This window comes from Helianthus annuus, chromosome 17 (assembly GCF_002127325.2).
Source record: "Helianthus annuus cultivar XRQ/B chromosome 17, HanXRQr2.0-SUNRISE, whole genome shotgun sequence".
NCBI lineage: Eukaryota > Viridiplantae > Streptophyta > Magnoliopsida > Asterales > Asteraceae > Helianthus > Helianthus annuus.
In genome coordinates, this window is record NC_035449.2 from 3,508,629 (window position 1) to 3,521,921 (window position 13,293).

Here is a 13,293-nt window from a genome sequence, read left to right on the forward strand (position 1 = left end):
ACCATTACACTCCATTAGATCTAAAAATTGCCAAAATAATACCAATACTTTCACAACATTCAACCTTCAACTCACCAACTGTGACGCTTAAACTAATAGACTATGAATGTTATTTTAACAAACCACACAAGGACGAAAAAACGTAACTAACTCTTTATTTATTTTAATTTTAATAACATGGGTATTATGGTCATTTCAACTAAACTAACAGTTTTACTAGATAACGTTAATGTGGGTGGATTATAATAGTTACGAAATTGAAACCACATGAACTGTTTTAACAATTTTTAAACTAATTGACTGAAATAGTAATTTTTTTTGTTTCTGTTTCATTTGGATTTTCAGATTTTTTTTGTTCTCACATGAGGGACCATACAAACATCTCATGTTTTGCCGTTATAAATACACCAACAAGGAACCAAATGAAAAACCAACAAATTTCCTGTGTTTCACCAAACACAAAAAACCTTTATACAATATCCATACATCATGCAACCACACAATGACATTGGATCATCTCTCTCAAACCTTATTTTATCTGGTGGCAACACCATAGATTCAATCTTCACTCACTACTCATCATCATTATTATCATCATCAACAACCTCTAACTCGGTTCGCCAGCCAGTCGGCTCATCTGTCTACCTAATACAAAGAGACCAGCTCCAGAAATTCTCCGAACAACACATGTCCATAACAAAAACCGGTTTTGATCACAATTGCAACAAGAAAAAGCTTTACAGAGGAGTGAGGCAAAGGCATTGGGGCAAATGGGTTGGTGAGATCAGACTCCCTCAAAACAGAATGAGGGTGTGGCTTGGGACTTATGACACGGCTGAAGCCGCGGCTTATGCGTATGATCGGGCAGCTCATAAGCTGCGCGGTGAGTTTGCAAAGTTGAATTTTCCTAACCTTCAGGACCCGAGTCAGCTTGGGTTAATTGGTGACGCTGAGAAGCTGAATGCTCTTAAAAGCGTTGTGGATGCAAAGATTCAGGCTATTTGTGAAAAAGTGAGAGAGAGGAAGAATAACAAGAAGAAGAACAAGAAGAAGAAAAGAGAGAGTGAAAAGGTTATGAAAAATGAATTGATGTCATTGAGTGTGTCTGAAGATGGGTTTTGGAGGGAAGAGAGTTCGGTTTCCGGCGAGTCGCGGGTGGCGGTTGGGGCGGAGACGGGTGAGTCGGAGGTTGAAGGGTGTTGTCTTGCTCGTTTGCCTTCTTATGATCCGGAGTTGATTTGGGAAGTGTTGGCAAATTGAGGTTTTTAGCATGTGTTAGCACTTAGCAAGCAAATGGTAGCAGTTGTAGGCAGTTAAGTTAATTAACCAAGTTGTTATTTGTATCATGCACTAGTTTTGGGTACTCTTTTTTCAATTTTATGTCATGAAATGTCCTTTCTCGTGTAAATTATAATTTCATGTGGAAGGAAATTCATCTCTATTTATTATTATTATTATTATTATTATTATTATTATTATTGTTATTAATGAGAAATTTGGATCACTGACGTAGCACTGAAGTATCACCCTGCCACCAGTGAAATCAGCCGATCATATCCATCTTAATAGGCAGTCACGCCTATACAACAATTTAAAAGGAAACCTAACAAATCTGAAAAACACCCTTATGGGAATCGAACCCAGGATCTAATAGTCCTTAGACATTATCTCACCCGACCACTTATAAATAATAGAGAGTTGAGCCAAGAGTGGTAACATTTTGTTTGGACCAATTAAGATTTTTGTTTGGAGCAATTTGATAGAACCAAATGTTTTAGAAAGTATCAAAACTTAGAATGAAAGATTATTGTTTGGAGCAATTGGATAGAACTAAATGTTTTAGAAAGTATCAAAACTTAAAATGGACGTAACTTTTTAACTTTTCGCCTCGCTTCTTGTATGCGCATATAATGTATATATGTGTGGTCGCTCGGGAGGCAAAAGTGAAAGTGCACTAAGTTTAACGTTATTTTATTAATTTCGTGAAAATAACGTTAAAAGAGGGGGATGGTTAATCATGTATCATGTGGTGGCGTTGATAGCCGAAAGACAAGGGGCCGGGTACATGCACTAATCGGCAGTTGTCTCAGTTGCTGAGTGTCATGTGCCTTATGTCCAAGGCTTGATGCAAAACTACTATCGAGTCGGGGGTCTCACCGGAAGCAGCCTCTCTATTCCTACGGGGTAGAGGTAAGACTGTGACTGTCTACATCTTACCCTCCTCGTACCCTATCTTAGCTTTGCTATTAATTGTTCAATCGTTGTGATAAACGGTCATTGGTGTTTGCCTGACTTCTAATCCAAATTTCTTTATCTTAAGCCCATTGTTTGTAAAAACACGTGAATCAGGGATTTCGTTAGTTTACGCGTTTATTTAGGTATTCAATTTTAACTATGCATTGTCAATTTCAATATCCTTTTCAACTTTAGCTGTTATATATAGATTTTCTTCTAGAAGGGTATGATGTACTAGTTCTTCCATTCATAAATTTATCAACTTTCCCCCTAAAATGTGTTCTCTTTTCTATACGTATGCCTCATTAAGCAAAATGAGTTGCATAATTTCAAGTAAGGTTTGGGTATTTTATGTGACATCGCGGTACTAATTCGTATAGAATTGTCTATTTTTCTTAAAGATTTGTTTGGATTTTTTTAGTGACAAATTTCTTTTATTCCCTGCTTCTTGTGAGACTTGAACCCAGTACCTTACCCTCATAAGTGTTTAGAATTGCTTATCACATGTAACTACCAACAAATTCCGGCTGTTTGTAGCTAGAAATATTAACAAAAAGAATTTAGTAGCGTATCAACTCTAACTTGTGGTGGGAGATATATTTGGCCTCTATCGTAACAAATAGACGACAAACATAAATCTAGCGTATCAAAACTTGTACTCCTTTCTCTTTTCAAAAAAGAAAAAACTTGTACTCCTTCATCTAGTGCACAACCCATAGTCCAATTGATGCGAATGGTATCGGGCCGTTTTGTAAGAAGTGGCTGACTTTCCGTAACCAAATCTGTACTCTCTGTGTAGTCATTTATTGTTGATGAGAGTTGGGCCCATTTTTACTAACCAAAATTGTACTCTTTACGTAATTGGGCCCATTTTCCGTGCCCAAAGTTGTACTCTTTACGTGAATGGGCCGATTCCGTAGCCATATGAAAATTTCTTTTTCCAAAAAAGTAAAAGATACAAGACAACTTTTTTAACAAAACTATCAATAAAACCCGGTTCAGTTAAACTACAGTTTTATGTCTGTATCTCTAAACCAACATATAAATAAGTTTCATTCCACATCTTAGATAAGGATTGACTTGGGTGTCGGTTATGGGAGTAGATTAACACATTTACAACTTGATTGCAACTTATTTAACATGTTTAGATAAATGAATTACACGGTTTTATCGTGTATATTATGGTTGATGTTTTTGTCACACCTAAAAATATGGGTTGTGTTTGGATTCAGCAACTCAACCCGCCAATCTGAAACCCGTCAGCTCGCCAACCGAACGATTGAAACCCCTAAAAAGTTTATGCCATGTGTCGCTCCACGCCACTCTTCCACGCCCCCTCCTATCCCGCGTTTTTTAGGCTTGAATGGGAAATCCTACTCTGCTGACGTGGCTGCCACAGTGCCACTTGACTTTTCATACACCTCTACACCGACTAGTCTAAAAATCCCGATGACATAAATTTCGGCCGCATGTACATTAACTACTTACACATGTATATCATCAATGATATAATAATTACTATATAATTTATATCTCCATGACAAAAAGAAACACATGGTATAGAAAAAGCACAATATGCACATATGAAATACATTACCATAAATATGCATTTGATACATACAAATTAGGTTCGAGGGAATGAACAATATATGTAAAAGGTTTAGAAGAAAATAAAGTTGGAGATAATTCAAGATTAGTTATGTAAGTGTGATGCTAAATTACCCATAATACTTTTATTTCATTTTATCAATATCTTAAATCTTTATTCTATCACCAACACGTCACTTTTAGTTTGAACTATTATCAGAATAGTTTTTTTCTTTAGTGGCAAAAAATCTTATGTGTAAATCCGCTCTGTTTGAGGCTATGTCCATCATGAGATCGTGCCCCTTGATGCACGGGAATCGAATGGAATCCGTAAACCCTCGTCCCCCGTTAGGTTCAAACCCGAGATTAAACCACCGATTCGTCCCTTCATCCAAATGTCCCTCGAAAATGACACAAACAGGAATCGAACCTGCGTCTTCACTATAAAGACCAGACAATTTAACCACTGGACCAACATATCAGGACCATCACAATAGTCAATAATACTAGTATTACAATTACAAACACAACTATACAAGTTCTGGAAACATGTCTCCTCTAATATGATACTTTAGTGATTTTTTTTTATAATTTTGAAATTTTAAATGATACTTTAACAACACATTTGCCCATTAAATATACAAAATTCTGACGTATATTTTTAAAAAATTCGAAGTGTAGCATGTGCTTACACACTGGCATGTTTACGAAGCGTAACAAAGGTGGAAACGATGTTAATTAAAAAATTAAAATAATAATTAAAAAAAAGAAATGGGGGCAAGAATAGTGTCCTGCAAAATATCTACGGGAGAAAAGACAAAAAAGACACAAGGATCAAGAACTGAAGAGGAGAATAAAGACAAAAAAAGGGTCTAGAACCTTACCGTGCGGTCGCTAACACTGAATTAAAGACGAAAAAGTAAAAGGAAAACCTTAAAGTGGAAAGAGAGAGAAGGGGTCAAATGCAACGTATTTGCCACAAAAATCCAACTCTGCTTTTAACTTCTCCTTTTAGCCAATCAGATCGCTTTGTTTTTATAATATCCTCAGCTAACCATAACTTCACCCCTCTATTTATTAGCTTTGTTCATTTCTCACCCTTTGTTTTGTTTTGTAGGTCAGAAATTGTTGTTCCTTTCGATTTTTTCTTTCTTAACATCGGATTATATATAAATATAAAGAGCTCAGCAAGGTGCTGGGAAATAAACAAAAGGACAATGAAAAAGTAGAATACGATAGCTCGACAATATCAAAATCTACCAATTTATCCCATGCAGGGTGCCAGGGTAGGTATATTTAACCTGTGACTCAACCAAATAAAAACATCTTCTTTAATCTTGAAACCAGAAAAAACTGTCCTTCGAAAACTTTGAGATTGTGCACATGCCATAATCTCCAAGTCGTTGCCATAGCTACCGAATAAACTATCTTTCTCCATTGTTTTGACCCGAGCGCTTCGAGCAAAGTTTGTTTCTTAGGATTATCATTTAAGCCAAACACATAAGTTATAAGTAGTTACATAGTTATTAACTTATTTTGTAACAAATTTGACATTCTAATCACCATGTGTATTGATATTACTCAAACGCTCACTTGAACAAGATAACATAAATAAAACCTACAAGAAAAGAATAACATATGATTTCGTGGTTTGCTTGATCAATGTAATCAAACTACATTTAAGGACAACCACATGAAGGTTTCTATTAGTTTCGATGCAAAGGTCTACAACTAGAAGAGATAACGATTATATACATAAATTAATGTAAACACGGCTCATTCTTCTAAGGCTCTATTCTATAGGCCTAATATTCCATATGGGATAAGTCCATGCTTCTAAACTTGGTTCTTGCATAGCGGCATCCTAACATCAAATCAATCTCGATTGATGTTCCGAAAACTAAACAAGTTACTGGATCGACCGAACTTTTTGTTTACTTGTCGGACCTTTTGAACCGGCCACAAAACCGAATGACATAAAAACAATTTTAAAAATATTTTAATGTTATACTAGTTGAAAGCTTAAAATTATTATGTTGTAATGAGTAATATATTATTAATTTAAAAAGAAAATTTTAAAAAACTAATAAACAAAACAATGAAGAAACTTTTTGATGGAGAAAAAGTTTAAAATAGTTTGTATTTAATTCTCCTATATAAAACACCACATCAACATTTTATCAAAAGTATCACCACTAGAGATTAGATAATAATGTACAATACAAGGTTATCCTATTATCCAAATACGCCCTTAATCATAATGTATCTTATGTTCAACTATGTGTTATTTACAACAAATTATACTACATATTTTTAAACGAGTTCAACTATGTGTTATTCATCCCTTGAAAAACAACCTTTTAGTGTATTTTATAGGGCAAAATCTCGATCGAAACATTTGAAAATTTGGTTAAATCCCTTGTTCGCACCCCTTAAAAATATTTCCTCGTCTGTCATTGCACCTAACCCCTCCCTCTCTCTCCAAAAGTCTCACCATGTATTTATTTTCAGCTGCTACCAATGCGTTAGGAGCGAAATACTGACCAATCCTATAACGATCACCCCTTTCCGGTGTACCCATATCCACTCACATATTGTAGATCGTATTCCTTGCAATTGTGCAAACACACACCCATGCATTGTACATAGTATTCCTTGCATTTATGTATACCATTTTTTTCCATCTAAATTGAACAATATCTTAAACTTTACAGTCTTGTTAGAGTGGGTCCGTTCGGCTGATGAATAAAATGCCCCTGTTTGGTTAAGAAAAATCTTAACCTACATTGCTTTCGCTTTATAATGTGCAATTGAGATCCTTTACGATAAATTAAATAGAGGTGAAAAAATTAACCGACATAACCGAACAGCTATTAACCGATAACCAATGGTTATGAAAGTTTGTTTAACCGACCAATCGGTTATGGTCACGGTTTTAAAGCTTTGGTTAACCAGTATAACCAAAACCGAACCGGGCTTGTAATGTTAAGTTTGTATAATGGATTTATGTCTTACATTAACCATATAGAAGAGCTTTACTAAGATAAAAGTATGTCAGTAGCAAAATAATCTTGATGTAGATACCCTTTATATTGATGAGAAATTAAGGTGTCATGGTAGAGTTACCTTATTAAATAGAATCTCACATAGGTAGTTTAACCAAAAAGTGCAGTCTCGATTATCATACAAAAAAAGGACAAAGCCAAGTCCAAACCATGTACATCCCTATTTATTTCAAACCTTGATTGGTTAGATCGCCGAAATAACCAAAACCAAACCATGTAAACCGAAGTTCGGTTATGGTTATAGTTAAGGAATTCCATAACCAAAGCTAGTGGTTATGGTTATAATTAATGTAAAAACCGAACCAAACCTACCCATACACACCACTAAAATTAACCAAGAGACTTAGGGGAGGGGGGGTGGTTCACTAGTGATAGAATCTATCACTCACAAGCACCAATCAAGTTCCGCCATGTCATCGACCATTTTTTCATCACTCACAACCTTTTTTAGTGGGGGTGGTCATCACTCACCACCACACCCAACAATTTCCCTCAACCAACAATTACACTCACAATACCAAACAATAACGCGTGATAAAAATAACGAAAATCGGATTTAGTGGAAATATAACGCGTTGAACTTTTCCCGGCGGTGGCCCATCACGCGTTGAACTTCTTTCCGTGATAGTATAACGTTCCCACCCCGCCACCTCTAAGGGAGCTTGCACAAGTTGTAAGCAATCCCTTTGTTAATGGAGCTTATACAATGTTAAAAGAAAAAAATTATCAGCAAGCAAGCAGGGACTAATCAGACAATTTGGAGTAGTACAGGGGCCATACACATACTACAACTAATTTAATATCACATGAAAATGGTGAAGTGAGAGAAACCAGATGTGGATGAGAAAGAACCAACGAAAACCCCAATTGCTGCTGCTGCTGATGTGATTATTCTCTCTCGAATTCCTCAACGAATCCACCGGACTTTCAACACTAAATCTATCGCACCGATCAAATTCAGTCACAGATTGTTCGACGATCGTTACTCTTATCCATAACTACCGATGGTGATGAACGGACACGATGACGCTACAGATTCGTCGGAGTACAGCCACATTAGGAGACACCATAAGCATGAAGTTAGAGCCAATCAGTGCACTTCATCTCTCGTTAAACATATCAAAGCGCCTGTTCATCTTGTAAGATCTCAAATCTCTCTTTATATGTATATTATTCATCATTTAGCTATATAATTTGTTCAGTTGTGGATCTGAGCTGAAGTTTTCTGCACTTTTAGTGATATTAATGCGTGATTAGGTTAACTTGAAGTGTATATTATTATAATATAATCGGAGATGTTGTAGATTTAGTACGTTTTGTATTACTGATAACGAAGAACTTTTAATAGCTAGGTTTACTAATCATTTAATCGGTGTTTGTGAGGTTAAGATGCATCGATCTGTTCATTGTTTTGAGTAGTAAAGTTATTAGAAATGGTAACATAAGGCGAATATGTGTTTAGTAACAACATACTCGTTAGTTGTGTGTGGATTCAATAGGCGTTTGTGCTGTTAAGATGCATCGATCTCTTCTGTGTTTCGAGTAGAATCATTATTAGAAATCATAACAAAAGGCTAATATGTTTTTAGTAAGAACATAATGCAGTTCGCATCAATTCACTATATCTATTTGATTTGATGCGGAGTATTACTTCTATGATCGTATTTTCTGTGTTGTTAAACATGTTATTTTGAAGCAAATCTAATTAGGTTACAAAAATCTACCTTACAGTTATTTTTGACCGAATAAAGGTACTGACCGAACATATATGGTACAGTATTCTGTTTTGAATTTAGCTCAGTTTTTGTAACGGTACTATGAGTACGGTACGGGTTCTGGAAATTTTAACGGTACCATACGATGCTGGTACTGACCGAACATATATTGCACGGTATTGGTTTTGATTTTAACTAAATTATAGTATCGGTACCAAACGGTATGGTATCAATTCGGTATAATCACAACCAAAATGCATTAGGCACTTGTACGGCACAGTTAATGAAGCATTCATGAAGCTCTGGCTGTTTCCAGGTACTAGAAAAATCTAAGTAATTTGGGAGTGGCCGGAATATGCCAAAATTGTTTAGGATTCAGAGGTTGTACACACGGGATATTTATGGAGGTGCGTCTGTGACAATAAAGCTACCCATTTGGTCCCCCTCATGGACTAAAAGACAGACATATCCAAAATGTCCCCCTCATGGACAAAATGTCCATTAAACTGGATTGGGCGAAATGGCGAGGTTTCAGTTTTAACAAGTTTCCACTGTAAGTGTGTTTGCTGTCCCGAATGTAGCAAACACATAGGGGTCTCGTTTCTTTATTTTACTTCTGTATTTTGTATTTCCCCGCTTGAGCAACTTGCTTAAGCTTTGATAATAAAATCGCCGTTCAAAAAAAAAAAAAAAAAAAAATTATGTTTCAAAAGGTCACTGCATTATAATGAGATAGAACGTTAGTTGGCTTAATTTAATTTAGCATTTATTATTGTAGCATATAAATCGGCTCTAGTAAGATCTACTACCTTTATACTACATTATTAGACCATTCGTAGTGGGCTGCCAGGCTGGCACCCACATCCACCTCAGCCTGATCAAGCGCCAAATACCGTCCTTATGGGGCATCAGTGGGACAACATGTACTTGCGTGTGATCAGTGACGAAGCTTGAACTGGTGGGGTCGGACTCTCAAAATCCAAATCGGTGGGGCCGGATTCTTAAAAATCCAATATTTTACACTACAAACAAAAATTTGGGGTAAACTTACACTACGCGTTAAAAATCGGTGGGGGCCGGGCCACCCCGGGCCACCATTATTCTCCGCCAATGCGCGTGATGGTGGTAACGGGCACGAGGGTGGGGCTTGTGAAAGAGAGTGAAAAATCCTATTTTTTATAATTCAATCACATCAAGCCACATCACCTACTTTTTCTAGTTAAACCAATATACACTTTTGAGGGAAAGGTTAGTGAGAGCCCCTCTGCCTGCCTAAGTGATAGTCACTTTTTTCACTTTTTAGTTAAGCCAATACACATAGTCGTGTTCTTATAGTTAAAATAACCAAAAGGCTTGTAGTCTGGCGGTATCAAGATGTGTATATAATTGTGTTTCTCTCCAAGTGGTTGAGGGTTCGAGTTCCATATAGATAAAGGTGTAGATTTAATAGTAGAATTAGAGGGTGTCTGAGTTAACCATTCTAAAAACGAAGTAAAAAAAAATCATAAAGTGACCAACATACAAGGGACAACATATCTATTTTTTAAGACTGGATAATGATTTGGTGCTGAAATTTAAAATTTGGTGATGATCTTACAGTTTGATGATTACTGATCCAGATATTTTCTAAATATTTTTGAAGGTATGGTCTTTGGTGAGGAGGTTTGATCAACCACAAAAGTACAAACCCTTTGTGAGCGGGTGTTACGTGCAAGGTAACCTTGGAATCGGGAGTGTGAGAGAAGTATGTGTTCGATCTGGGCTTCCAGCTACCACGAGTATGGAGAGGTTAGAGCTTCTCGACGAAGAGGAACATATCTTGGGCATAAAAATAGTCGGCGGTGACCACAGGCTTCGGGTATGTCTAATACAATTAACACGTTGAGTTAAATGCCATTTTAGTCCCTGTGGTTTGCGCTATTTTGCCAGTTTAATCCAAAGGTTTCATTTTTAACCTGTGGGTCTAAAAAGGTTTCACAGTTGCCATTTTAGTCCACTGGGTTAACTTCATCCATTTTTTCTGTTAACGAGAAGGCTAATTCGGTCATTTTATATGGCTGAATTGCCCTTTTAGTTAACAGAATTACATACAAAATGACCGAATTGGCCTTCTCGATAACAGAAAAAATGGATGAAGTTAACCAAGTGGACTAAAATGGCAACTGTGAAACCTTTTTGGACCCACAGGTTAAAAATGAAACATTTGGACTAAACTGGCAAAATGGACCAAACCACAGGGACTAAAATGGCATTTAACTCTAACACGTTTTTATATGCTTTCCTTATGGACTATCTTTGTAATTGGTTTTATTATTCATGATCTTAACACATACAGAACTACTCGTCAATTATGACACTTCATCCAGAGATTATCGACGGGAGGCCAGGGACTTTGGTGATTGAATCGTTCGTGGTGGACGTGCCAGATGGCAACACGAAAGATGAGACGTGCTACTTTGTGGAGGCTCTCATTAAATGCAACCTTAAGTCGTTAGCTGATGTATCGGAGCGTTTGGCTGTGCAGGACAGAACAGAACCCATAGTTGGCGTGTGATTCTAGTGGAAGTACAAGTTAGTTGTAGACTGGTCAAAGTCCGTGTTTGTGCATATAGCATTAGAGACTTTCTTGCTAAATTGATGGGGTGTGTTTCGTAAATCATGTTTCTGTTTTCGAACATCATGTTTGACACTCATTGTCGTGTTCTTTGTCTTTGTACTTGTTGTTAAGCCGTTTTTTTGTGTGAATACAAATAAATAGAATAGGAAGTTTTGCAGATTCTTTTTTGTAAAAACTGTTCAGTTACTATTTCGTTATGTTGGTATGACTTATGTAGGGCAGTAGGGTACTTGTCTGGTTGAAACCGGACCAGACCAGAGCAAATCCAAAACTGAGATATCTGAAAAATCAAAATCAACGATTTATAATACAAAATACTCGTCTAAATAAAGAAGTGAAAACTAGACTCTTTGTAAGGTTGTGTTATGGGGCTTCGTTAGGGGCGTGAAACCCACAAAAGGTGGGCCCCATATAGGGCGTGGAGTAGGTGCATGGTGGGGATGGCGTTCGAAGGGAAGAGGGAAGTTGGTTGGTCGTTGAACGGTGGCTGAAAGGGGTGGAGGCGCCATGGGCGTGTTGACCATTACAGGGTTTGGAAAGGGTGGCCGAGTTGAGATATTAGCTTTGATTCTAACATGTTACAGGTGGTTGTGTACAGTGTTGTAAAAATCGCGATTAGTCGGCGATTAATCGCTAGCCGGCCGGTAACTGAGTAATTTTTTTGTTAATCAGTCCATTAATCGTTAGTCGGCCAACCAAAAATCCGCGATTCCGACCAGATTCTGGAAAAAAAACATGTATATTCAAGCCAAAACCTGTAAATTAGCTAGTTTTCAACCAAACCATGTGAATTCCAACAATTAATCTAGTATACTTAGAAAAATTGAGTTGAGGAAGAGTTAAAACCTATCTACTTAAAATATTTACTTATAAAAATGTGTATATGTATATATAAAACTGAAAATTACATATAAAAAACCCGATCCGATTAATCCTGAGTAGCCGCTAGTCTCCACCTCACCGGCTGACTAACAAGTTCTCCAACCTTGTTCTGTATTATAAAGCTTTCCCTCATCACGTGGCACAATTTTTTCACCTTGAAACCCCTTTGGAACTCTCATAACACATAGTCTCACCATGAACATACGTTAGATTTATTTAGCAGATATGAATTTTAATAGGAGACAAACTGAAAATTATCTGTTTCGAAGACGTTAATTCACACAAACGTTAGCCCAGAAGTTGTCCATTTGTGCGACATTGTTCATGGGTGGTTATGGGGCTGAGGTTTACGAGGACTACTGGTATTGTAGGCCCCATTTTATTTTTATACATGTTAAAATACCAATATTCATTTATTTAATTAACATATGTATTAAACTTTTACCATGTCTATTTATTTAATAATTTTCAAAAAGTTAAATCTTTAAGCTTTATACCTTTTCCAAAAATGTAATATTCAGTACACATGTAATTAATTTATCATATTAATTAAATAATTAATTAATTCACATGTATTTAACTAATTTATTTATAATAAAAAATATTTATTAAAAAAGTAAAGGGTTATTGGATTTTATCACCCCGAACTATCGGTAATTGGCCGCTGTCACCCCCAACTATCACTTTGACGTCCGTCACCCCCAACCTAACACTTAGTGTGTTCTGTCACCACGTCGTTAACTGCTTTTAATCTTGTTACTATACTTTTAGGGGTGTCATAGGGATCTTAGGACTGACGGGGCGGTCCCGTGATATTATCACGGAAATTTGATAACTCGTTATTTCCCACCCCTGGTACAAACTATAACGCGTTGATGTTCCACGAAAACTGATTTCCGTTATTTTCTTCACGGACGTTATACTTTTTTTGTGAGGGTAATTGTTGGTTAGGGGAAAATTGTTGGGTGTGGTGGTGAGTGATGACCACCCCCACTAAAAAAGGTTGTGAGTGATGAAAAAATGGTTGATGACATGGCGGAACTTGATTGGTGCTTGTGAGTGATAAATTCTATCACTAGTGAACCACCCCCTCCCCTTAGAAAGGTTTTAGGGATCTTAGGACATGGTCGGCCCTTGGGGTGGGCGGGAAGGACCACCGGCCAGGACCCGATATTTCGAATGACACGTTATT

The 13,293-nt window shown here is 36.8% G+C and overlaps 2 protein-coding genes across 2 annotated transcripts; both read left to right on the forward strand.

Annotated features, from left to right (window-relative positions):
- The first annotated feature begins 420 nt into the window (after positions 1-420).
- Positions 421-1,408, forward strand: LOC110923405 (ethylene-responsive transcription factor ERF061). The gene is made up of 2 exons (XM_022167510.2): positions 421-1,274; positions 1,308-1,408. The coding sequence occupies exon 1, from the start codon at positions 490-492 to the stop codon at positions 1,258-1,260; it is 771 nt and encodes a 256-aa protein (XP_022023202.1). The 5' UTR covers positions 421-489; the 3' UTR covers positions 1,261-1,274; positions 1,308-1,408.
- Positions 1,409-7,707: 6,299 nt separating this feature from the next.
- LOC110926532 (abscisic acid receptor PYL8) lies at positions 7,708-11,376 on the forward strand. Its single transcript, XM_022170317.2, has 3 exons — positions 7,708-8,026; positions 10,245-10,460; positions 10,938-11,376. The coding sequence occupies exons 1-3, from the start codon at positions 7,892-7,894 to the stop codon at positions 11,154-11,156; spliced, it is 570 nt and encodes a 189-aa protein (XP_022026009.1). The 5' UTR covers positions 7,708-7,891; the 3' UTR covers positions 11,157-11,376.
- Positions 11,377-13,293: the final 1,917 nt, after the last annotated feature.